The sequence below is a fragment of the Labrus mixtus genome, chromosome 17, assembly GCF_963584025.1.
Source record: "Labrus mixtus chromosome 17, fLabMix1.1, whole genome shotgun sequence".
NCBI lineage: Eukaryota > Metazoa > Chordata > Actinopteri > Labriformes > Labridae > Labrus > Labrus mixtus.
In genome coordinates this window covers 17,465,419-17,488,768 of record NC_083628.1, presented here as the reverse complement: position 1 = coordinate 17,488,768, position 23,350 = coordinate 17,465,419, and the positions used below count along the sequence as shown (strand labels likewise).

General features: G+C 45.8%; 1 protein-coding gene and 1 long non-coding RNA gene across 6 annotated transcripts in view; one reads left to right on the top strand and one right to left on the bottom strand.

Moving 5' to 3' along the window:
- The first annotated feature begins 5,942 nt into the window (after window positions 1-5,942).
- LOC132992539 (uncharacterized) lies at window positions 5,943-6,310 on the top strand. Its single transcript, XR_009676342.1, has 3 exons — window positions 5,943-6,152; window positions 6,195-6,222; window positions 6,265-6,310. It is a non-coding gene; the product is annotated as an uncharacterized LOC132992539 (long non-coding RNA).
- Window positions 6,279-23,350, bottom strand: part of myo5b (myosin VB) — a 37,611-nt gene continuing 20,539 nt past the window's right edge. For 2 of the 5 annotated variants that reach the window (XM_061061914.1, XM_061061916.1), the window contains exons 15-39: window positions 23,071-23,205; window positions 22,886-22,983; window positions 21,543-21,629; window positions 21,217-21,328; window positions 20,888-21,099; window positions 20,272-20,428; window positions 19,769-20,008; window positions 19,443-19,679; window positions 18,961-19,054; window positions 18,493-18,638; window positions 18,288-18,407; window positions 18,065-18,199; window positions 17,547-17,612; window positions 17,177-17,416; window positions 16,920-17,017; window positions 13,990-14,188; window positions 13,296-13,389; window positions 11,779-11,922; window positions 10,834-10,985; window positions 10,665-10,754; window positions 10,413-10,563; window positions 8,646-8,940; window positions 8,357-8,531; window positions 6,622-6,702; window positions 6,279-6,545 (exon numbers count right to left, since the gene is read on the bottom strand). In XM_061061914.1, coding sequence (XP_060917897.1) covers window positions 6,393-6,545; window positions 6,622-6,702; window positions 8,357-8,531; window positions 8,646-8,940; window positions 10,413-10,563; window positions 10,665-10,754; window positions 10,834-10,985; window positions 11,779-11,922; window positions 13,296-13,389; window positions 13,990-14,188; window positions 16,920-17,017; window positions 17,177-17,416; window positions 17,547-17,612; window positions 18,065-18,199; window positions 18,288-18,407; window positions 18,493-18,638; window positions 18,961-19,054; window positions 19,443-19,679; window positions 19,769-20,008; window positions 20,272-20,428; window positions 20,888-21,099; window positions 21,217-21,328; window positions 21,543-21,629; window positions 22,886-22,983; window positions 23,071-23,205 — 3,711 coding nt within the window. In that variant the 3' untranslated portion in view covers window positions 6,279-6,392. Of the gene's footprint in view, window positions 6,546-6,621; window positions 6,703-8,356; window positions 8,532-8,645; window positions 8,941-10,412; window positions 10,564-10,664; window positions 10,755-10,833; window positions 10,986-11,778; window positions 11,923-13,295; window positions 13,390-13,989; window positions 14,189-15,674; window positions 15,756-16,919; window positions 17,018-17,176; window positions 17,417-17,546; window positions 17,613-18,064; window positions 18,200-18,287; window positions 18,408-18,492; window positions 18,639-18,960; window positions 19,055-19,442; window positions 19,680-19,768; window positions 20,009-20,271; window positions 20,429-20,887; window positions 21,100-21,216; window positions 21,329-21,542; window positions 21,630-22,885; window positions 22,984-23,070; window positions 23,206-23,350 lie in introns of all 5 variants that reach the window. The other 3 variants (XM_061061915.1, XM_061061918.1, XM_061061917.1) reach the window with 2 other exon arrangements.

Below are 23,350 nucleotides of genomic sequence, written 5' to 3'. Positions count from 1 at the left end.
CTACCATCAGTGTGTGAATGTGTATGAATGGATGAGTTAATACTGATGATCTCTTTACTCAGCAGCCTCTACCATCAGTGTGTGAATGTGTATGAATGGATGAGTTAATACTGATGGACTCTTTACTCAGCAGCCTCTACCATCAGTGTTTGAATGTGTATGAATGGATGAGTTAATACTGATGATCTCTTTACACAGCAGCCTCTACCATCAGTGTTTGAATGTGTATGAATGGATGAGTTAATACTGATGGACTCTTTACTCAGCAGCCTCTACCATCAGTGTTTGAATGTGTATGAATGGATGAGTTAATACTGATGGACTCTTGACTCAGCAGCCCCTACCATCAGTGTGTGAATGTTGATGAATGGATGAGTTAATACTGATGGACTCTTTACTCAGCAGCCTCTACCATCAGTGTGTGAATGTTGATGAATGGATGAGTTAATACTGATGGACTCTTTACTCAGCAGCCTCTACCATCAGTGTGTGAATGTGTAGGTGTGACCTGTGGTGTTAAAGTACTTTGTGTCGTCAGAAGACTAGAAAAGAATTGAAGAAGCTCAAGACCATTTACCGTTTAACATAAAAGGTGAACATGAAGAAAATATGGAATCTTTAATGTGCTGAAAAGATCTAATTTATTTTCTATGTTGGAGAATCAGGATGTTTTTTTAGCAACCAGTTTCTTTGCTCTGTCACCTTTCCTCATCAAAATCAGAAATTACAGTCGTCATTTGAGTTGATGGTTCTCCAGTGACATGTGTAGTACAGAGTCAAGTATGTGAAAGATTTTGTTGACGACGCAGCTCGTTGTGTTCGAGAATTCATTTTAAGAATATCTGCGGCCTCAGAGAGGAGACTGCCGAGAAAAGGTCTTTACTCTGTCATCTATATGACAGATTCATGTTTCTGTGAAAGAGCAGAGTGTCTGTTGAAGATGTTCTGACTGTATCCTGGAGAACAGACGAGCTGAGACGGGGCCGTGGGTGGAGATGGGTGGAGGCTTCGAGGTCTGTGGTTAACGCTCCGCTCTGTGCACTCAGGAGATACGGTGAACATCATGGAGCAACATGGAGAACTGAAGAAGACTGAGACATGCTTCAAACACTGTGTGCCTCCCCCAGCACACACACAAACACACACACAGAGACACACACACACATACAAACACACTAACCACAGACCTGAGGTCTGTATCTCTGACAGCATCATAAACATGTTCATTTGTGGTTTTTATGTTTCTGCAGGAATCTGTCGAGTCTGTTTACACTGAGAGCACACACACACACACACAGACACACACACACACACACACACACATACACACAAACACACACACACATACACACACACACACACACACACACACACACACACATACACACAAACACACACACACATACACACACACACACACACACACATACACACAAACACACACACACATACACACACACACACACACACACACACACACAAACACACACACACATACACACACACACACACACACACACACACACACACAAACAAACACACACACACAGACACAGTGACACACACAAACACACACACAGACATACACACACACACACACACAGACACACACACACACACACACACACACACACATACACACAGACAGAGACACACACACAAACAAAGACACACACACACATATACACGCACACACAAACATACACACACACACACACACACACACACAAACAGACACACACAGACACACACATACACACACATATACACGCACACACAAACATACACACACACACACAGACACACACATACACATACAGGAGGTTTGCGTCAGCAGACCTGAGGGTAGGTCGGACAGGTAGGGGAGGTCAGAATAGTAGAGGTCAGGCAGGTAGGGGAGGTCAGACAGGTAGGGGAGGTCAGACAGGTAGGGGTGGTCAGGCAGGTAGGGGAGGTCAGACAGGTAGGGGAGTGATCAGACAGGTAGGGGGAGGTCAGACAGGTAGGGGAGGTCAGACAGGTAGGGGAGGTCAGACAGGTAGGGGGAGGTCAGACAGGTAGGGGGGAGGTCAGACAGGTAGGGGAAGTCAGACAGGTAGGGGAAGTCAGACAGGTAGGGGAGGTCAGACAGTTAGGGGAGGTCAGACAGGTAGGGGAGGTCAGACAGGGAGGGGGAGGTCAGACAGGTAGGGGAGTGGTCAGACAGGTAGGCGGAGGTCAGACAGGTAGGGGAGGTCAGAATAGTAGAGGTCAGACAGGTAGGGGAGTGATCAGACAGGTAGGAGGAGGTCAGACAGGTAGGGGAGGTCAGACAGGTAGGGGAAGGTCAGACAGGTAGGGGAGGTCAGACAGGTAGGGGAGTGATCAGACAGGTAGGGGGAGGTCAGACAGGTAGGGGAAGTCAGACAGGTAGGGGAGGTCAGACAGGTAGGGGAGTGATCAGACAGGTAGGGGGAGGTCAGACAGGTAGGGGGGAGGTCAGACAGGTAGGGGAGTGGTCAGACAGGTAGGCGGAGGTCAGACAGGTAGGGGAGGTCAGAATAGTAGAGGTCAGACAGGTAGGGGAGTGATCAGACAGGTAGGAGGAGGTCAGACAGGTAGGGGAGGTCAGACAGGTAGAGGAGCTCAGACAGGTAGGGGAGGTCAGACAGGTAGGGGAGTGATCAAACAGGTAGGGGGATGTCAGACAGGTAGGGGGAGGTCAGACAGGTAGGGGGGGCGACTCGTTAGTGTCATGGAGGCGGGGTTATAGACATATCTTAGGCTGTGAAGCTCCAGCTCTCAGATTTATGTTTTCGTCTCCTCTGGGTGTTTGAGTGCAAAAGTGTCCAAGATGAGAAGCTACTCACTGTTCAGGAAGCCCCTCCCAGATATAAACACACACACACACACACACACACACGCACGCAAGCACGCACACATACACACTCACTCACAGACACACACACACACACACACACACACACACACACACACACACACACACACACACACACACACACACACAGACACACACACACAGACAGACACACACACACACACACACACACACACGCTGTAAGATTGTGTAAAAAGGTGTTGCACGTCGTGCAAACAGGTTGAGATGACTCGTCACCACATCCTCTTCCTCGCTCAGAGCCTTCATCCTCTGAAAACACATCGAGCAGCTTACAGCTCAGACGCACACACAACAAGCTCAAACAGAGAATTAGCACACACACTGACATTTAGATGAGAGTGTACATTAATCCTGACCTTTGACCTCTGAGGAGAGCAGTGGGTTCAAACAGCACACCTGTCAGGTCACCATGATGCTTTTCACACCTGAAGCCTGAACTTTATTAAACTTAATGAAACGCAGATTTAACCCAATCATGATGCAGCACTCCATAACAAAGTGATATGTTACAGTACCACACTTAATGATACAATGGAACCAGCACATATGATTTGATGTTTAGTTATTATACATATACTTTACCTTACAATATAATGTTACCAATACGATACAATACCATTAGATACGATTAGATATGACACTGTTAGATACAAGATGATATGATGTATGATACCAAACAACAGCCTGGTCACGATGTGATACAAAATAAGTAGAATGGATCTGATAGGAAATTATTTGATCCAACAGGAAGAGAAATTAAAGAATTGAATGGACGTGCTACGAAATGAAAGATGAGATGTGAGGAGACCTGATGATACACAAGAAACACTGACACAAGTCTGTGTGTGTGTGTGTGTGTGTGTGTGTGTGTGTTTGTGAGATGCTGTGTCTGTGTGTGTGTGTGTGTGAGTGACAGGTAAACCACACACACCTGGAACAACCCACACACAGACACACACACACATTCACACACACACTCAGAGCTTCTGTGGGAATCGTCTGGTCTCCACGTTCACACAGAGCTGTTCTCTGCTCGTCCGTCTGTCAGTAAACTGTTTTTAGTATTTTATAAATTTAGGGATTAAAAGTTATTTTATGTTATTCTGCGTCTTCCTCTGAGAGAGAATCATCGAGCTCAGAGATTAATAACCCAGCAGTCTGACCAAAGAGAGAAGATTCATCAAATCATTCATCTGTGTTGATTTACAGTCGGTCTCCGGTTCAAGTCCCGGTGCAGACCAAAAGTCTGGAAGTTAAACTGGTATCTGGAGAGGTAGCAGGTCACTTCCTGAGTACTGCCGAGGGTCCCTTGAGCAAGGCACCAAACCCCCAACCACTATGGGGCGACCCCTGTGTAGCAGACATCTCTCCACTAATGTCCACAGGTCCTGTTTGTACGTGTGTGTAATTGGGATCTTCGTGTGAGAAGCATGTCTCTCAATAAAACAGAACTTCCCTCAGGATTAATAAAGTGTGTAAAATTAAAATGAAACATGATGATGTAAAACGTTGATGCTCGGTGACCTGGTTCACAGTGACTTTAATTACACAAGATCATCACAGAAACAAGATTCACTCATTTGTCCACTGGGGGCGCCACCTGTGACACAAACCAGGGGTTCCTCTCAGGAGCTTTAAAGAGGACATATTCTCCCCCTTCTCCACCTTTTCAAACAGTCCCCTGTGGTCTAAATGAAACATCTGTGCTGTGCTTTGGTCAAAATATAACATGAATCAAGCACCAGAGGAGGTTTGTGACCCTGTATAAACCAGCTCTCTCAGAACGCTCCTTTTTGGTGTGTGTGTGTCTCTTTAAATGCAATGAGACCCCCCTGAGTTTTCCCCATAGACATCACTCTTCTGTAGAGAGAATAAAAATGGCGGACCTGCTCAAAAGTTTTGTTCTAGGCTGGGGGTGGAGTCCATGGGTGGAGATACCAGGAGAGGGGAGGGGATTATTTTTTAACAGAATCCCACTGTGACATCACAAGTAGAGCACATTTGAAACAGAGCTTTTTTCTCTGTGTTGTAAGACTTATGCAGACCACAAACAAAGGACTGGATGGGTTTCTTTCACATTTTGTGGGTCAGTAGACACTTAGGTTACCCAAATATATGTTCAAAAACACTGTACAAGTGGATTTTTCACAATACATGTTCTGTATGTCCCCTTTAAACGATAAAAGAAGAAAACATTGTGGGGTGTTTTTTTTCTGGAAAAGTGTTTTATTGTGAATAACAGACGTAAAGATGTCTGCTGGTTATTATTACATGAAATCATCAAAGTTTCTTCATTCTCTAAATCTATATTCTGACACACAGGAAGTCACTTTGTCTCGTCCAGAGATTCAAACTCAGATTGACGAGAGCGTCCAATGACACAAGGAGAGATTTGATCCTATAAAATATATTCATTATTGATTTGTATCATGAACGTTTTTTTTCCTCACAAAATTAAAACATTGTGGTGAAAGATGTTTGAACGCTAGAGACAGCACGGCCATTATTTATGTTTTCTACGAGTGCAAATGATTTCATGATTTATTTTCTCTCATTATGTTTATAATCAGGTTTATTCATGGCAGCAGACTGCAGTATTCTCTCCTACCTCAGGGGGCAGCAGAGCACACTTGTGTTTTTATATTATTATTTAAATCAAACATAAAAGACTCAAAATAAGAAACAGGAAAGAGTCAACACAGAAATATAAAAGAGAGAGGATCAGAATAATAAAACGATATAAATCAGAGAAGAATAGTTACTTCCTGCAACTGAACTAAAAAAGGCAAAGAGACCAAAGAGGAGCAGCATAACGTAGTGATTACTTCTGATTGTGTTTCCATAACAACATGATTGGAAGATAAAAACCTGTTCAGCTTGTTTTCTGATTAATTTCAGGCATCGCACAAAACGTCGACTTCAAGAGGAGCTAACAGCTGACTGACCTCTGATCACCTCCACTTCATACACAGGCTGTCATGTCTGCATCTATGAACCAAAGAGCAATGCATTCTGGGATAACTGACAGAAGGTTTTGTACAGCATGGACACATTATTGCTGTCAGTTTTACATTTGCCCTGGTGGTCGCTCGCGGTACTGCAACTAAACGCTCTTTTTCCCCAACGACTGAACGTGTTAGTGGAAAGTAAACGCCTTCGCCATCATCGTACAAGTTTTAAAATCTGATTTATTTCTATTTGTGAATCTGAAACTTCTTCATCCTGCAGGAAACCTCACAAACCTGAGGAGCAGGTTCGGTGTGCTGAGGAGCAGGTTCAGGTCTTTGAGGAGCAGGTTCAGGTGAGCTGAGGAGCAGGTTCAGGTGTGTGAGGAGCAGGTTCAGGTCTTTGAGGAGCAGGTTCAGGTGAGTTGGGGAGCAGGTTCAGGTCTTTGAGGAGCAGGTTCAGGTGAGTTGGGGAGCAGGTTCAGGTCTTTGAGGAGCAGGTTCAGGTGAGCTGAGGAGCAGGTTCAGGTGTGTGAGGAGCAGGTTCATCACACTCTGGTAAGAAAGTCGAGTCTGAGCGTGGCGGGGATGTGCAGCGTCTCCAGGCTCAGGGCGGACGGCGTGTATGGGAAGAGCACGGGGAACTGCTGCTTGGTGTCCAGCAGGAGCTGAGGAGGGTCGTTCCTCTCCTGTAGGTTGTTCTATGTACAGACAGGAACATATGAGCAAACACACCAGTCTACATGACCACACCCTCCCTACCTGTGAGAGACTCACCTGGATGTTCCTGATGAAGGACACGGTGACTCTCTCCTCAAACTCGTTGAGAGGCGTGTACAGGTTTAAGATCTTTACAATCTGAAACAAACAGGATTATTGATCAGTTGATTGCTACCAGTCGTGATGATTGATGTTAAATATAATCCATCATATTGAGCGTTTATTAATTTACTGATGTTTCAGGGTTCAGCTGATGTGTTTAAATTATGGCTGTCAGCGTTAATGCCTAACAGTGAGATTAAAGGATCAATCAGTGAGATGTGTAGTGAATGAAATGATAAAGTGATCTTACTATCTGATCAGACATTAAGGAAACATGTTATGTTGAAGTGCTGGCTTCTCTGACAACAATGCAGCAGCCAGTATGTCCTCCTTCTAACTTTAGATTCTGCTCCTGAATGCTCTGGATTTGTTTGGACCAGAGAAGGTAGGCGGTTTTAAGACACCCCCACACGGCCGTTTTGGACGCCCCTCGGTTTGCCAGATATGAGAGCAGTTATCAGGTCAACAGGTGTTGCAGCGATGGAAGCGGGCAAGAGAAGTGGTTCAGATAGAAGTGATTGTACTCGACCTAAAAAGCCTCTGCATGTTTCTAATAAGCTCCACGAGCAGAAACGTGCTCAAACTAGGATCAATATTGGAGATGATTTTGAAAAATGGAGAGAGGTTAGAACACAGAAAGGTTTACAGACCGATGCAGAGCTGGATAAACACTGAAGCTTCAGTGTCCACCACATGGTGACCTGATTGAGCATGGACTCTAGAGAGGAGGGGGCGGGGGGAGACAGCTCTCTACAGTGTTTAGAATTTAGACTGCAGTACCAATTTTAAACACTAGGTGTCAAATATAATCATGTGCTATTTTGTCCCTCTCAGCTCGCCATAGTTAAGCCGTCACAGCATTTTCACAGTGATGCCCCTGCTCCTCTGAATGTCTCCTTTCACTTTAAAAGGCTTAGTTAAAAGTCAGAAGTAATCTGCAGCTCGTGTCAAACAGGATGAAATGATCAATCATTATCAGGGATAATTTTAAATCTGAGCTCCACCTACGATCTGAACATGCAGGTGAACTTAATCTGCCTGACAACAGCGAGTCTGCAGAGAGAGACAATCAGCAGTCAAAAACACCAGGTAGACACTGACTGCAGGTCAGTCAACACTGAGGAATACTCTGGTCTGAGGGGCGTATTCAGGTCAACATGTTGTGACCTGTTTCATGTCTGACTGTCACCACCTGACCTGAACCAGAGAGAAACACTAAACTGTGTCAAAGCTGGATGTCACTGAGTCCTCGTGCAGAGTTCTTAATGTGTCACAGTGTGATCCTTTAAACTATAAACATAAACTCTGTTTGACAGAAGACGCTGTGGAAGGTGTCTCTCATGGTTTCAGAGCTGCAGCAGAGCAGCTCTTATTTAAAGTCATCATAAAAAACATTTATTCACATTTATTTGATTCAAAAATCAACACACTGGGAAGAAATTATTCACATTGTTAATATGGACTTAAGAACTGTTTTAAAATGCAAAATGATGGAACTTTAGAAATGCGATTAATTGCGATTAACTGTTGAAATTCTGCGATTAATCAGTATCTATAAAATGGGATGTGACGACAGCCATAGTTAAAAATCAGTGTTGATTGAATGGCTGATGTGGATCATTGCTAATGTGTCATTCATTGCTGATATGTTAATCGGTCAGCTGGTGTGTTTGTTGCCATGGTTACCGACCTGCTGAGTGGTGAGGGAGGTGCAGAGCGAGCAGATGGCCTCGGCGTCCTGAGTCGTCTTCTTTTTAACCTGCAGAAGCTGAGCGGCCTGGATGATCGGCTCCAGAGTGGCCGCAGCTTTACTCTGATAAAGGTTGTTTGCTCTGAGCCACTCCTCCATCTGACTGGTGTTGTACCTGAGCACACACACACGCGCACACACACACACACACACACACACACACACACAATGTGTTACAGACACAGCCTGAGCCTGTGATGTCATGCAGGTGTGCAGTGTGTGGATGTACCTGAGCTGCATGCCAGCGCTCCACGAGCACACGTCTTTGCGTAGCAGCAGGTTGTTGAGCGTGACGGCGTTGATGCAGTGGAAGAGCTGTCGGACCACCTGACCCACGATCTCGGGGTCCAGGCCGTGGTCCCTCATGATGCTGTGGAACTGACCCAGCTGTCGGATGAGAGTCTCCAGAGTGTAGCTGGTGGGGCCGCCTGCATCCAGGTCCATGCTAGACGAACGGTTTCTGTAGCCCATCGGTTTGACCCCCGCCAGGCTTGGGATGCTCTCGCTCTCCAACATGGCCGACACTGAAAACAACAGGCGGAGATATCAGAGCCATGTTCATATAACACACTGAAGAGAGGAGATCATGTGTGCACACACAGCTCCAGGCAGGACCAATGGAGTTGTGGTTATAGTGATATTTCAGGGTCAGCGGAGGCTGTGGGGGAGGGGCCCAATGTGAGATCTGTTCATGGAGACGCTCCTGCTGTGTGTTTGTGATAGTAAACATGAGTGGGAGGAGCAAAGTGTGGGGTATGTGCACTTATTAATTGATCGTGTTTTACTGATGTGTACTCGGATACTTTTAATCTACCTGAGCTGACGGCCTAATTAAAGTGTGTGTGCGTGAAACTCTGGACGTTCGTTACCTCAATAATATTCATTATACTGCAGACACAGCACACTGGCAGCCACAGAAAAATAAAAAAGGTCAGTATGTGGCCCAGGGGTCGCTGGTTTGTCAGGCCTGTCGCATGGTGTTTGTAGCTGATCAGGAGTGACTCTGCTGTGATGAAGAGGCAAAGATGTCTTTGAACCCTATCTCTGTGGTATCTAATGACAGCACAGGGTGTGTTGCTGTGGTGACAGCGGTACACAGTACGGAATCAGTTGATGAGTCAGTGAATTCAGAAATGAGTCAGAACAACAGCTGCCTCAGCAGTGTCAAGGAAAGTCCCGTCTGCATCCAATCAGAGAGCAGTATACTCTTCTCTCCATCTGTGTGTGTGTGTGTGTGTGTGTGTCTGTGTGTGTCTGTGTGCGTGTGCACGCGCGTGTGTGTGTGTGTATAATAACCGCCCCCTGAGAGGTACTTGTGTCTGACGTCCTCCATCAAACACTGAAATAACCAACAGCTCTAACCATATAGCTCAAATATAAGAGGACAGAAATTAAACATTTGAAACATCCTCTCTTTTAAAAGTCTAAAAACAACTCGAGCTTAGTTTGAAACAGAGATATATTCTGCCTAAGTCTGAAGAGGTCCTGTGTATTTATTTAGGCTCGTAATTTGCTCACAAACTCACTGAACTGGCGGCCTTAGTGACGTCTTCCTCTAAGAGCACAGACTGTATACAGAACGCTGCAGGGCTGCCAGGGGAGGGCTGCTTTCCAGAGCAGGGATAGAGAGCCTGTAAGAGGTTTCACCGACAAAGAGGCTTGAAGCCATCTGGTGAAGTTCTTGGTTTCATATCGGGGGACTATGGCATGTAGAACAAGTTGTTTAACGCCCTCTGCAGACACACGTTTACAACATGATCTGAGATTTTTGACCATGTTTAGTTTGGGCATCCGGCATTGTAACTCTACATACGAGTTTGAACTGAATAATTCAATTTTAAACAAAAAGTAGGCCTACTGTCTGAAAATAATGAACATTGGCTTCACTTGTCAGACCTGGATTTTACGTCCACTTCCTTTACATGAGAACAATCTGACTGGTGGATTCAGTGACAGCCTTTACATTAGTTAGTGACAGGTAGTGATCATAACTAACCAGTCATGGGCTGGATGATGCCCTCGGCCACCTTGATGAGCTGCTGGTAGATCTGGATGGAGAGGTCACTGAGCACCTGTCGGTACTCTGCCAGGTCAAAGTTCTTCAGACAGTGTTCGTTCTGTTTGCTTGTGTTCTGCGTCATGAACGCCTAAAGAAACAGAGAACATGTGTGACTCATGAGCTGCAGCATAAACAACAGGAAGTGTGTGTGTGTGTGTGTGTGTGTGTGTGTGTGTGTGTGCACTTCACCTCGTCTCCACTGTACTGCTTCAGACAGTGCAGCAGGCGGCTGGTGTTGGCCAGCCAGAAGGACGTCATCTCAAAGTCATCGTTGTTTTTCTGCACACCAAACAAAATAATAATTATATAATAAAATCACAAGTTTAACTCTGAGCTCTTAAAAGAAGACAAGTCTCACCTTCAGGACCTTCTTGATGGCGTTGATGGTGGAGGTGAGAAGAGACTCCACCTTCTGGTCGTCGTTGATGTAGTCGGCATGACGGATACACATAAAGAGGATATAAGCAGGAAGACAGGGAACTGTGGCCGACACCGTGTTGGGCCTGATGTCTGAAAACAATAAAACACACAAACATCATCAAGAAGCTGTTTCACATTTACAGTCCTGGACATTTCTAGGCAAGTCCTCCGGATCTGGCTGTTCACACATGTACCTCACAGCGGGAGCTGGGGGGGGGGGTGGGGGGGTCTCCTGAGGTAAGACGTGAAAAGAACGACGTGGAAGTGGAAGTCTACACGATGTTATAATAAGAATATGTGTCTTTCTATCAACGCACAGAATCTCAATCTGAACTAAAGAAGAACATACTGGAGAACAGGAAACATGCAGCAGGTTCATTAGAGCACGGAGTGGTTGGTGCGCGCACCCCATGTATGGAGGCTGTAGTCTTCCAAGCGGGCGGCCCGGGTTCAAATCCTGCCTGTGGCTCCTTTCCTGCATGTCATTCCCCACTCTCTCTCTCTCCCTGATTTCTGACTCTATCCACTGTCCTATCTCCACAATAAAGGCACAACAATATAATAAAATAAATCTTAAAAAAAAGAAACATTCAGTTGTTTGTGTTCAAACATGACGCTCAGCATGAACACTTCAGGAGGGGCATCAACTTGTGGCTCAAACTAGATAAACACAGTACTCAGTTTGAAAGGCAGGGGGCACTGAAACACTCCTCTCACATGATATCTTGTATTTTTAGCTTCAGTTTTTTTCCCCAAACAGACTTGAAGTAAAGAGATTGACTTGTTGCTCACTCTATGCAGCACAAATAGGATCTTGTTTTTCATAAAGACTTCATGAACTTTGGTTAGAATGTATCAGCTGCTGGATCAGTCCTGGTCTCACCTGAGATCAGCGTTTTGAGCAGCAGGGCCTCGTCCTCTTTGTAGTACTCCAACATCCCCTCAAAGTCCTTCTCCTTTCTCTGGACCGTCACCTGACGACTCAGCTCCGGCCTCGGCCGGCTGGACTGAGCCGCAGCCTGGGCTGCTAAAGAGAGAGAGAGAGAGAGAGAGAGAGCACGCTCCATTACAAAGCCCTGACCTCCAGAGAGTCTTCAGAGAGCTGCCCCCTCAGACACCTGGTTCTGGGACTGTACTCCCAAGCAGAGCCCTCAGACAGAAACCCAATCAGAATAAACCAAATTATTAAAAAACAAAAAGAAAACTATTTAACACATTGGACAGAATCAACCAAAAAACAAAGCAAATGAGAATGTTATCTGGCCCTAAATAGAGATTACACAGTGGCAGAATATCTGAGCACTGTGACTGATCCAAAGCTGTGGAAATCTTTGACCATGTACAGACTCAGTGAACACGGCCTCGCCATCGAGAGAGGACGCCACCGACAGAGCTGGCTCCCCAAAGAGGACAGAGTCTGCACCCACTGCACCCAGCTCCAAACAGCTCCAAACCCCCATGAACAAAACATCCCTGCACTAATTCCATCTGTAAATAACTGTACATACACACACCACAGAGCTGTACATGCACCTTTAGCCTTTAAAAGAGAATCTCTTTAAATCTTAATATCTTTATTGTATATTTCTGTAAGTAATCTGTAGTCATCTGTAAATATTTTAAAAAAGCTAAATGAAATGAAATTGTTAATTAATGAATTATTATTATTAATTATTATTTATTTATTTTCTTTCTTCTTATATTTAAAAAAAAAACCATAAACCTGCACAGCTCTGTCAGTTAAATATTTAATCGTTGGTATTCTTTAATTGTACGTAATTTTGTGTTCTATTTTGACTTAAGCTTTAGCAATGTTAACGTATGTTTTCAATGCTAATAAAGCCCTTTGAATTGAATTGAATTGAAATTGAGAGAGAGAGAGGGAGAGAGAGAGAGAGAGAGGGAGACAGAGAGGGAGAGAGAGAGAGAGAGAGAGAGAGAGAGAGGGAGACAGAGAGGGAGAGAGAGAGAGAGAGACAGAGAGAGAGAGAGAGGGAGAAAGAGAGAGAGAGAGAGAGACAGAGGGAGAGACAGAGGGAGAGAAAGAGAGTGAGAGACAGAGAGGGAGAGAGAGAGACAGAGGGAGAGAGAGAGAGAGAGAGAGAGAGAGAGATAATCAGAAAGAGAGAGAGAGACAGAGACAGAGAGGCAGAGAGAGAGAGAAAGAGAGAGAGGTAATCAGAAGGAAAGAGAGAGAGAGACAGAGAGAGAGAGGGAGAGAGAGAGGTAATCAGAAAGAGAGAGGGAGACAGAGAGAGAGAGGGAGAGAGAGAAAGAGAGAGAGAGGGAGAGAAAGAGAGAGAGAGGGAGACAGAGAGAGAGAGGGAGAGAGAGAGAAAGAGAGAGAGAGAGAGGTAATCAGAAAGAGAGAGAGAGAGAGGTACTCAGGCAGACAGGTACCTTCTAACTCCTGGACTTTCTTCATGTAGATCCTCAGCTGTTTCTTCAGCTTCCTCTCGTTCTTCTCCAGTTTCTCCACCAGCTCCTTCAGGTCCTGAACAACAAACATCCAACTGTGTTTGTATGTGTGTACAGTTTCATTTAAGTTGATCTATTATTTAAATTCAAGCCGTCTTAAAATATATTTTGTATAATTATAAGCAGGACACAGTTAGTGAAGTCTTGAACGATAGCTCAGTTCCTATTTTTTTTAACGAGTCTTTGTCTTCGGTTAATGAGTCAACACTTCACCCTTGTGGCGGATTTGCTGTACTCCACCACCTCATTAAAAATTCTCTGGTGTGTGATGTTGCAGCTATTGCCTGTCCTCGCTCCAAAGGTAAACTGCTTTGAAAATGATTTTTCATTCATTTAAGAACTGAGGTGTAAACTGGAATCGAAGGTCAGCTGGTGTTAAAATGCAGCTTCAGTTCGTCTCAGCAGAAAGAGTGGTCCTCCTCATTCCCCATGAAACATGTTCTAGCTTTTATTTTGCTGCTTAAACAGCAACATGTGTGCATGAAAATATGGTCCTCTTTACCCACATACACCTGTCTGGTCCTCACTTTGCTGCCTGTACAGAAATATGTGTGTGTGTGTGTGTGTGTGTGTGTGTGTGTGTGTGTGTCTGTGTGTGTGTGTGTGCTCCTCTCACCAGGTTGTCGTTGGTGAGTCTGGTGATCTCCTGCTGAATGCTGTACTCCACCTGGGCCTCTGGGGACAGCGAGGAGTAGGAGTTGATGATCTCCTGCTTCTTCTCGATGTCGTCTTTCAGCAGCTCGTTCTGAGTGTGAAGAGCCTCGAGCTCGTCTTTGTGCTTCCGAGCCTGAGACTGCAGCTGAGCCTCCAGCAGCCTGACGGGACAAACAGCAGGTTTATCAGGAATATCCAAAAAAAACAAAGAACATCAGTCTGATTTAAGGATTCTTATTATGTCCTGAGCATGATGCAACTGGAAATGGTAACCTTTGATGTTCGATTATTTACTCGAAAAACTTTTCACACATGCTCAATACGCTTCCTGCCCACAGCCATGAGCGAGCAGGTGGACTACAACAACAATGGCGGACTGCCAGGGTCAGTTTGAGTTGACATTTTCTCTACATTTCCTCTCTTTGTAGTTTGAAGTCACTTGTAGTAACAACGCCACCTCATCGTCAAGTCACACCGCCAACTGCTGGCCTGGCGTGTATACTACAGAGTTAAGGTTGTTTTTCAGACCTGTGAGCACGCCACGGCGGATGTTATCAAAACTCAACCGTCTGAACGAGGAACATTTTTTGAAAACAAAACACGATTCTGTTTTCAGTGGATCCTTTTCATGTAAACGTGGCCTGAATGTGTTCGACCAACTAAAGCGACATCTTCAAAGTATTACCCCACCAAACATATTTTTAAATTTGAGAAAGAGAGATCGTGTGGAGAAGAGAGACTGTAAATGTTTGAAGCCTGAGGGACGTCCCCCGTCTGTTCCTGCAGGGGGCGCTGGAGTCCCATCGATGGTGGTCTCCATGCTGGAAATGCTGTCTCAGTCTAACTTTCAGTCAACCTAACGACAGACTGAGAGCTGGAGCTGAGGCGGGTTTTAAACCTCCTGACAAACCGTTACACCGCGCCCACCTGTCAATCAGGTCAGCTACACGCCTTATTGTGAATAACTCTTATCCTTCATCAAATCAAAACTGATGAGTCATCAAAACATTCACCCCCCCGTACAGTGTGTGTCGATCGAGACATGAGCTAATCAGACCTGTTTGTTTTTTTGAACCAGGCTGTAAACATGTTCATCTCTGCTGTAAAAACAGGCTTTTTAGAATGGGTGTGTATGTGACTTCCTGTGCTTCTGCCGGCAGCCTCTAGTGGACACTTGAGGTACTGCAGGATTTTACACTTCAGCATTGGCTTAATTTTTCAAAACGGGAGGTTGCCGCTTGGTGGAGAGACTACATTTACGACATGACTGTAAGCTGGCCTTATACTTCGATGTGTTAATGGAGATTTTAAAAAATGATCGCAGTCAAACCAGAACGTAGTTTAAACAAAAAGTAAGTGAATTATTATCATCACCGAAAATGTGTAAAAATAAGTTTGAAAGAGATGGTGTTTTTTAAACTACAGAAGAAATAACTGAAGAATGATCTTTGTGTCTACACCTCCTGTGTTTCAAACCTCATGCATCAACAGTAGATGGTGCCTGCTGCTGGGTGAATACCCCCCCTCAGGTTCAGCAGGGACTATGTTCAATAGTGAGCTGGATATTTCACAAGAGAAGACAATGAAGGGAAAGAAAGCAAGCAGTATCAGCAGAAGAAGAAGAAGAAGAAGTGAGCAAACAGAGACCTGGCCACTTGTTTGAGGCCTTGGTAAGCCAAAGCCAGCTCTCCATCTTCATTCAGAGAGCCCCAGTCCTGCTGAGAGACGCTGAGCAGAGGAAGAGGAGGAAACAAGGCAGAGAGTGAGGAAGACAGAGCACACACACTGAAGAGTTAGTCCACTCACAAACATGAAGAAGAAGCGTCTCATCTGTTCACAACAACATCAAATCTACATTTCTACATTCAGGCTGGTTATTTGTTCCAAAGACGCAGGAAGAAGAAACTAAAGTGATAAAGTAACAGCAGCGCCACACGGTGGTGAAACACAGAGAACTTAAACCCTGTTTATATCCCTCCTGAGTGATCGGATCAGTGGACAGCTTTGATGGTCGGCGTGACGCGGGGCGCGATCTGAGATCCGATCAGTCAGGACGCTCTGCACATCTCTAAATCTACACGACAGCCTGTTGTGGTCGCTTCATGTTTGTAACGTCTAATGGCGCTGAATGACGCTCCGTGTTTATTCAAATGTGAAGAGAGGGCTTCAGATCAAAGTGTGAACTCAGAGCCGTCCTCCTGTGATCCAATCACCAGGCAGGGATGTTAATAGCAGGTGACTTACTCATGCAACAATCACTGTACTGGAAGTTTACTCAGAAAGAAGAACAAAAGAGACCCATGTCTCCACATGAACATAAAGTGTATGTATGTAGTCTTAGTTCACTTCATCAGGTAAACATGTAAAATGTGATCCATTACTTTTTGCGGTGTTTGTTTCCGTCTTTCAGTTTGAAGTTGATTACAGCAGCCTCATATCTAACTGTATATCATATCATAACTGTTCTTTATGCGTTACATTAACGCCCACTGGACTTAAAAATGTATCTTCCTTACATGCACTCTGTGAGTAGTTACACACACTAAGATTTTTTCTCATAGTCCACTGCACAGCTCCTACATTGCACCTTTTGTGTTTTTTATCTTTATTTTTTATATTTTACATTTTTAAATTCTATTTTATATATTATGCTATTAATAGCTTCTTATACTGTATTATTTAAGTTGTTGCTAGTTCTGCTTTATTTCCTTGTTAATTGTTTAGCACCAATACACCAAGTCAAATTCCTTTATGTATGTGTAAATGTACTTGGCAATAAACCCCGATTCTGATTCTGATTTTGATTCTGATTCTGATATCAGTCACTAAAACACACACACACATGTACTGTCTCTTTAAATGTCATGAACAGGTGAAGATGAGGTGACTTACTTTTTGGACTCACACAGGCCTTGATACGCTTTGACCGCCTCCTCTTTGTCCACAGGCTCCTTACTGTTATTCACCTCGGGAACGTTATCACTGTCCTTCTGAAACAACCATCAGAGGGAAACAGTTACAGCAACCCAACCATCAATACACAATGATATGAACTTCATCAGCCGGTTTAATATCACTGTAGATATTATTATGCAGATGATTCTGTGTTCTCTACTTTATGCTCCTAAGGTGTAAAGCAGTAAACGCACTATAAGGTCATTCTTCTCCAGCAGCTGCGCCGTGCTGACGATCTGCGTCCTCAGAATAAGCACCTCCTCCTTGCGCGCGTCCAGCTCCTCATTGGCTGATTTGAGCTGACTGAGCAGCAGGTTGTAGCTGTCCTGCAGCTCACTGGACGAGTTGTTCTGAGACGCACGCTCAGCGACGGCCTTACTCAGCGCGTTCAGGTCGTTCTTCAGCTTCTTGTTCTCGGTTTCCAGCTCCTGTCTCTGCAGGCAGACAACACCGGGTTCAGATGTCAAAGGCTGGGTGTAGCCATGGCGACAGCAGACATTATTATTATCTGATTTGAAATGCAGCTTGTGAGTGAGTGAGGGGTGAGGTGATGTGTGTGTGAACCTTCAGGTTGTTGTAAGCGTAGTCTGCTTTCTCCTGCTCAGAGGTGGGACTCCTCGACTCAGAGCTCTGTGGGGGGAAACATATACGTATCAAAATGAAGATTTTTTTTTCTAACAAAGGTCTCTCTCTGTCAGGATCCTTCGTGTCATGTTGTCACACACACACACACCCCCCCCCCCCCAATCTTCTTCAAACATCTGGTAAACAGTGACCTCGGAGAATGTGGGAGTTGCTGTTCTGCAGATACCTCGATAGATTAGAATGTTTTTGTAATCATGTGTTACACAAATTGAGCATAGCGTTAGTTCAGGCAGGCCATGGAGTCCCGCTCTGCTACCATAACAGCTGATCTCATGCAAGCCCTAATCAGCTGATTTGATCCTGTTGGCTAATCACACTCATACCACCTTATTTAATCTGCTCTAGTCTGCTCCCTCTGCAACCTTCCTCCACCCCAGATAGTTGATTCATTGTATAAATATAATATAAACATAAACATATAGATACTGAAGAGCGACCTTGCGCTTGTTGAGCTCCTCCATCTTGTCCACGCTGAGCTGCAGCCTCTTCCTCTCCGTCTCCAGCTCTCTCACTCTCTTCTGCAGCTTCATGAACAGACTGATGTCCATCGCTGCCTTCTCCACGCCCATCTCCTGCTCAGGTAGAGACACAGCGTCACACTCAGGTAAGCCCCGCCCCCTTGCAGACCCCACCCTCATTCATCCCTTCTAACCGACTCACCTCCACCAGCTGGATGGCGTCCTCTGTGTCTCCCACCTCCGAGGTGGAGATGGACGTGTAGTTGGAGTCCGACTCCAGGCTGCTCTGATTGGACGGGTTCCTCCTGTGGCCAGGCTGGAACTGGACCATGACGGGGGCGGAGTTAATATTACAATATGAGGTATGATAGGTTAAATGCGTGGCTGTGAGGCGGAGTATCTCCCACCTTGCTCAGAGACTCTTCCTCCTTCAGGTTGTCGTATCTCTGCTCCAGCCTGGAGAACTCTTTGAGGAGGTTCTGGTAACGCTGACGCTCCGCATCCAGCTCGGTCTGCAGAGACGCCTCCCTCTGAGACGCATTGCTGCCGTCCACTGGCACACACACACACACACACACACACACACACACACACACACACACACACACACACACACACACACACACACACACACACACACACACACACACACACACACACACACACACACACACACACACACACACACACACACACACACACACACACACACACACACACACACACACACACACACACACACACACACACACACACACACACACACACACACACACACACACACACACACACACACACACACACACGGTAAGATGATCACATTTAGTTTACATTTAGAGTTTCAGACTCGTTTACAGGTCAGACTTGGACCTCACCTTCAGAGCTCTGTGAGTGCTGCAGGATCCTCTGGTTAAGCTCCTCCTTCTCGCTCTTCAGGAGACCGTTTTCTGTCTCCAGCTCCTTCACCCTCTGAGGAGGAGACAGGAAACACCGTCACACACCTGATCGTGCTCTCTGTTATTATACACACTTAGTTTATGATGTTTAAGGGCTCATTTATCCAAACATACGCTGGTCGTCTGTAAGTCTTCATAAAGACAACAGCTCCCATAATCCCACATGACTTTATGATATCATCAAACTTCTTCTTGTGTTATAGTTTTGATTTAAAGTCTTTGAACAGCAGAGGTTCCAAATTGCACCTTTAAAATAAAACCAGATCACCTGAAGGCTCAGTAACAGTTCAGATTTTATCTCTCTTTCTTATAGCCATGCTGGACGTGCAGGTGTGTGTGGCTCAGTGCATGCAGTGATCACATGATCACAGTACGAGGATAAAGCTGCTCCACGCTCTCACCTGTTGGAGCGTGAGTTTCTCCGAGCCGTGCTCCTCCTCCATCCTCTTCCGCTCAGCGTTGGTGTCCTTCAGCTCCTCCCTCAGCCTCTCCAGCTCCTCCTGCAGAGACAGCAGCTGGCCTCCTTCTACCTGCTGACTCTTCATCAGCTCCAGCTGTTTCTGCAGCTTGTTCACCTCCAGGCCCAGGCCGGAGTTCTGTTGCACTAGCTGCTCGTTCTGATTGCGGTACCCTTTGGACTGAAACAGACGACAGGGAGGGCATGTAGAGGTCGTAACGCTGAATACGTACAGGTAATGTGTGTGTGTGTGCGTGTGCGTGTGCGTACCTGATCGTCCATCTTCCTCTGCAGCTGTACGATCTTGTTCTCCATGCCTGAGTTGAGGTTCTTCAGATGTTGGGCGGAGCGGGCCTCGATCTTTAGCTGCTGCAGCTGCTTCTTCGCCCGCGTTCGTCTGAACGCACACTGGATGATGACGGCGGCGTTACGCGCTCGCTGGAACTTCTTCCTCGCCAACCAGCCGCGAACGCTGCGCTGGATGATCATCGCTTTGTGGTGCAGGAGGAACTGAAGAGGAGAGAGAGAGAGAGGGATGAAGAGGAGGGAGAGAGTTTGTGTGTGTGTGTGTGTGTGTGCGTGTGTGCGTGTGTGCGTGTATGTGTGTGTGCGTGTGCGTGCGTGTGTTTGTGTGTGTGTGTGCGTGTGTGTGTTTGTGTGTGTGTGTGCGTGTGTGCGTGTGTGTGTGAGTATGTGTGTGTGTGCGTGTGTGTGTTTGTGTTTGTGTTTGTGTCTGTGTGTGCGTGCGTGCGTGCGTGCGTGTGTGTGCGTACCTCCTTGAATATCCTGCGTGTGTACATCCCTCGGCTGTAGGCCTGGATGGTCACCACGGCCTGTCTCACCCTCAGGAACGCCCGTCTGTCTCTCACCATGCGGTACTGTTTCTGACAGATGAGCGCCGCTCGACTGAGACGCAGGAACTCTGCGTACCTGAAGAGGACAAACATCAGAGACCTGTTAGTCAGCCTGCATCACTGCATCATGGGAACATGTTACACAAATATGTGAACAAAGTTACCCAGTGTTTTTGTACAAAAGGCAACATTGTGATTTATTGTGGCAACACGGGGATTTATGTGCTGCATTCAAGCAGTTCGTCACATGAATCCCGAAGATGCCAATGGTCGTATGTTACTAAATCAGTGTTTGTTATATGTGACGGCCTCCTTCTCTTCCTCACCTGTCTGATAAATAAATGTAGTTTATCTAAAAGTGTTGAAGGAGTCCAGCTTAACGTAAATCATTTAACGGCTCGATAGTGTCATGGAGGCGTGGTTATAGTAATATCTCAGGCTGTGGGGGAGGGGCCTAATGTGAGAGTTTAAATCCTGGTATTGTGACAGCACCAACATCTCAGGGGAACGAGGATAGTGAGGAGGCCGGGCTCACCTGCGGGCCAGGTATCCTCGGCCGTATCTCTGTATGGTGATGGCGGACTTTCGGATCTTGCGGTATCGAACCCTCTGCAGCCACCCTCGGACCGTCTTCTGGATCTTGATGCAAGCCGCGCGGAACTTATCGGTCCGGAGCTTCTCCAGGTACGCCACCTGCCCCGCCCGGAAGAAGATCTTGGTCTTTCCAAACTGGAACATGTCGGGCTCCTGGGACACAGAAGGATTTGATAAAAAACATCCTGTATTAAATGATTATTGTTTATGCAGTAATTCTAAAGTAATATCTGAATATCAGCCCTAAAGGACGATGTCAGTGCCGTTCACCTTGATCAGAGTCTCCAGCAGGTTTCGACACACCTGCTTCTTGTCTGATAACATCATGTCGGATTTCTTCAGCAGAACTCGATACCTGCTGAAGAAGTCTGGGTACGTCCACCTGGAGACAAAGACACAGGTTTCTTCTGTTTCAGTCTGTGTGACAGTCAGTCACATAAACAGATTCATGTGTTCAGGTGATCAACAGGTGTGTAACAAACACCAGTTCACTTCCTGTTTCTGCAGACTCATGATCTGTGAGTCCTCCGACTGAAACTAACTTCAGGAGGATAACTCAGGATATAAAAACATTGAAAAGATGGACGAGGACTCACCTGGACGGGTACCCGGCTGCACTGATCCGGATGGTCTCCAGGACGCCACAGGCTCGAAGTTGCTGCACGGCTCGCCTCGAGTCGAACCTGCACAGACAGGAGACCGTTTAACTGGTCTGTTTAACTGGTCTGTTTACTGGTCTTAAATCAGACTGTTTAACTGGTCTGTTTACTGGTCTGTGTCGGGTCTTAATTTTGACTGTTTAACTGGTCTGTTTACTGGTCTGTGTCGGGTCTTAAATTAGACTGTTTACTGGTCTGTTTAACTGGTCTGTTTAACTGGTCTGTTTACTGGTCTTAAATCAGACCGTTTAACTGGTCTGTTTACTGGTCTTAAATCAGACCGTTTAACTGGTCTGTTTAACTAGTCTGTGTCAGTTTAGAATCATAGTTTCAGGTCGGTCAGAGAACCTTCCTCCTACCTTGTCGTCCTCCTCGACATCCCAGCGTGAGGACAGACAGTTCAGCTGACTGTTAGCTGCTAGCAGAGACTCACTAACATGTGACTGTGATTTAATTTCACCTCCCTGACACACAGAGTTCAGCAAACAATGATGGTCTGTCACAAACAGCCGGAAAACATCGGACAGACTGCACAGTCTGTTTATGATATACAAACGTTGTGTTGGCTTCAAACTAATTATTTAAACACCAACGTGACACAAACTATCTGATTAATGCAGCAGGCAGTAAGATCTGTTGTTATGAATGCAGTGTGGTGTGTCCTCTGTAACTAAAAGGTCTCTCTGAGTGGAAATGACAAAGATGAAAGGTCCAATCAGTGAGATGTGTAGTGAGTGAAATGATAAAGTGATCTTACTATATGATCAGACATTAAGGAAACATTCTATGTTGAAGTGCTGGCTTCTCTAACAACAATGCAGCAGCCAGTATGTCCTCCTTCTAACTTTAGATTCTGGTCCTGAATGCTCTGGATTTGTTTGGACCAGAGAAGGTAGGCGGTTTTAAGGCACCCCCACACGGCTGTTTTGGACGCCCCTCGGTTTGCCAGATATGAGAGCAGTTATCAGGTCAAACCAACAGGTGTTGCAGTGATGGAAGCGGACAAGAGAAGTGGTTCAGACAGAAGTGATTGTACCCGACCTAAAAAGCCTCTGCATGTTTCTAATAAGCTACACGAGCAGAAACGTGCTCAAACTAGGATCAATATTGGAGATGCTTTTGAAAAATGGAGAGAGGTTAGACAGACCGGACATTCAGAACAACTTCATCTTCTGCGTCATTTAAAGGCACAGACTTTGAGAAATAGCTCCCCCTGCTGTTCATCTATCTAAGTGAACTCTGAAGCTGAGTGAAATAATCAAAATTTCAGCAGGACTCACGAGAAGGCCTCTTTTTCGTCGTTGGGTTTGATGCAGCGGACGTAGTGAGGCGTGGTGGCGTTCAGAGTCTCCATGAGGAGGTGCAGGGAGCTGCGGAACTGAAAACACACAAACATGGACACCATTAAACTCTGAGTCTGACTGTGGGTCCTTGCAGCGTCCTGCAGGGGTCACTGTGAGCTCACCTGGTGTCCCACCGTCTTCCTGTGCTCTCTGTTGGGCGCCTTGGGGACGCTCTTCGCCGCTCGGACGTTCACTCTGGACGACTTCGAGGGGGCGGCATCATCCTTCTCGTGGAACAGATCAGCTACCAGCTGGAACTGAGAGAAACAGGCGGCCATGTTGATCGGGCTGTGAGGTCACCATCATTCATTTACAAGAAATAATCCAACCAATCAGAATTTAGTTTTCAACACAGCCACATTAAACTAATAAAGACTTCAGAGGAAAGAAATCAGAATTTAA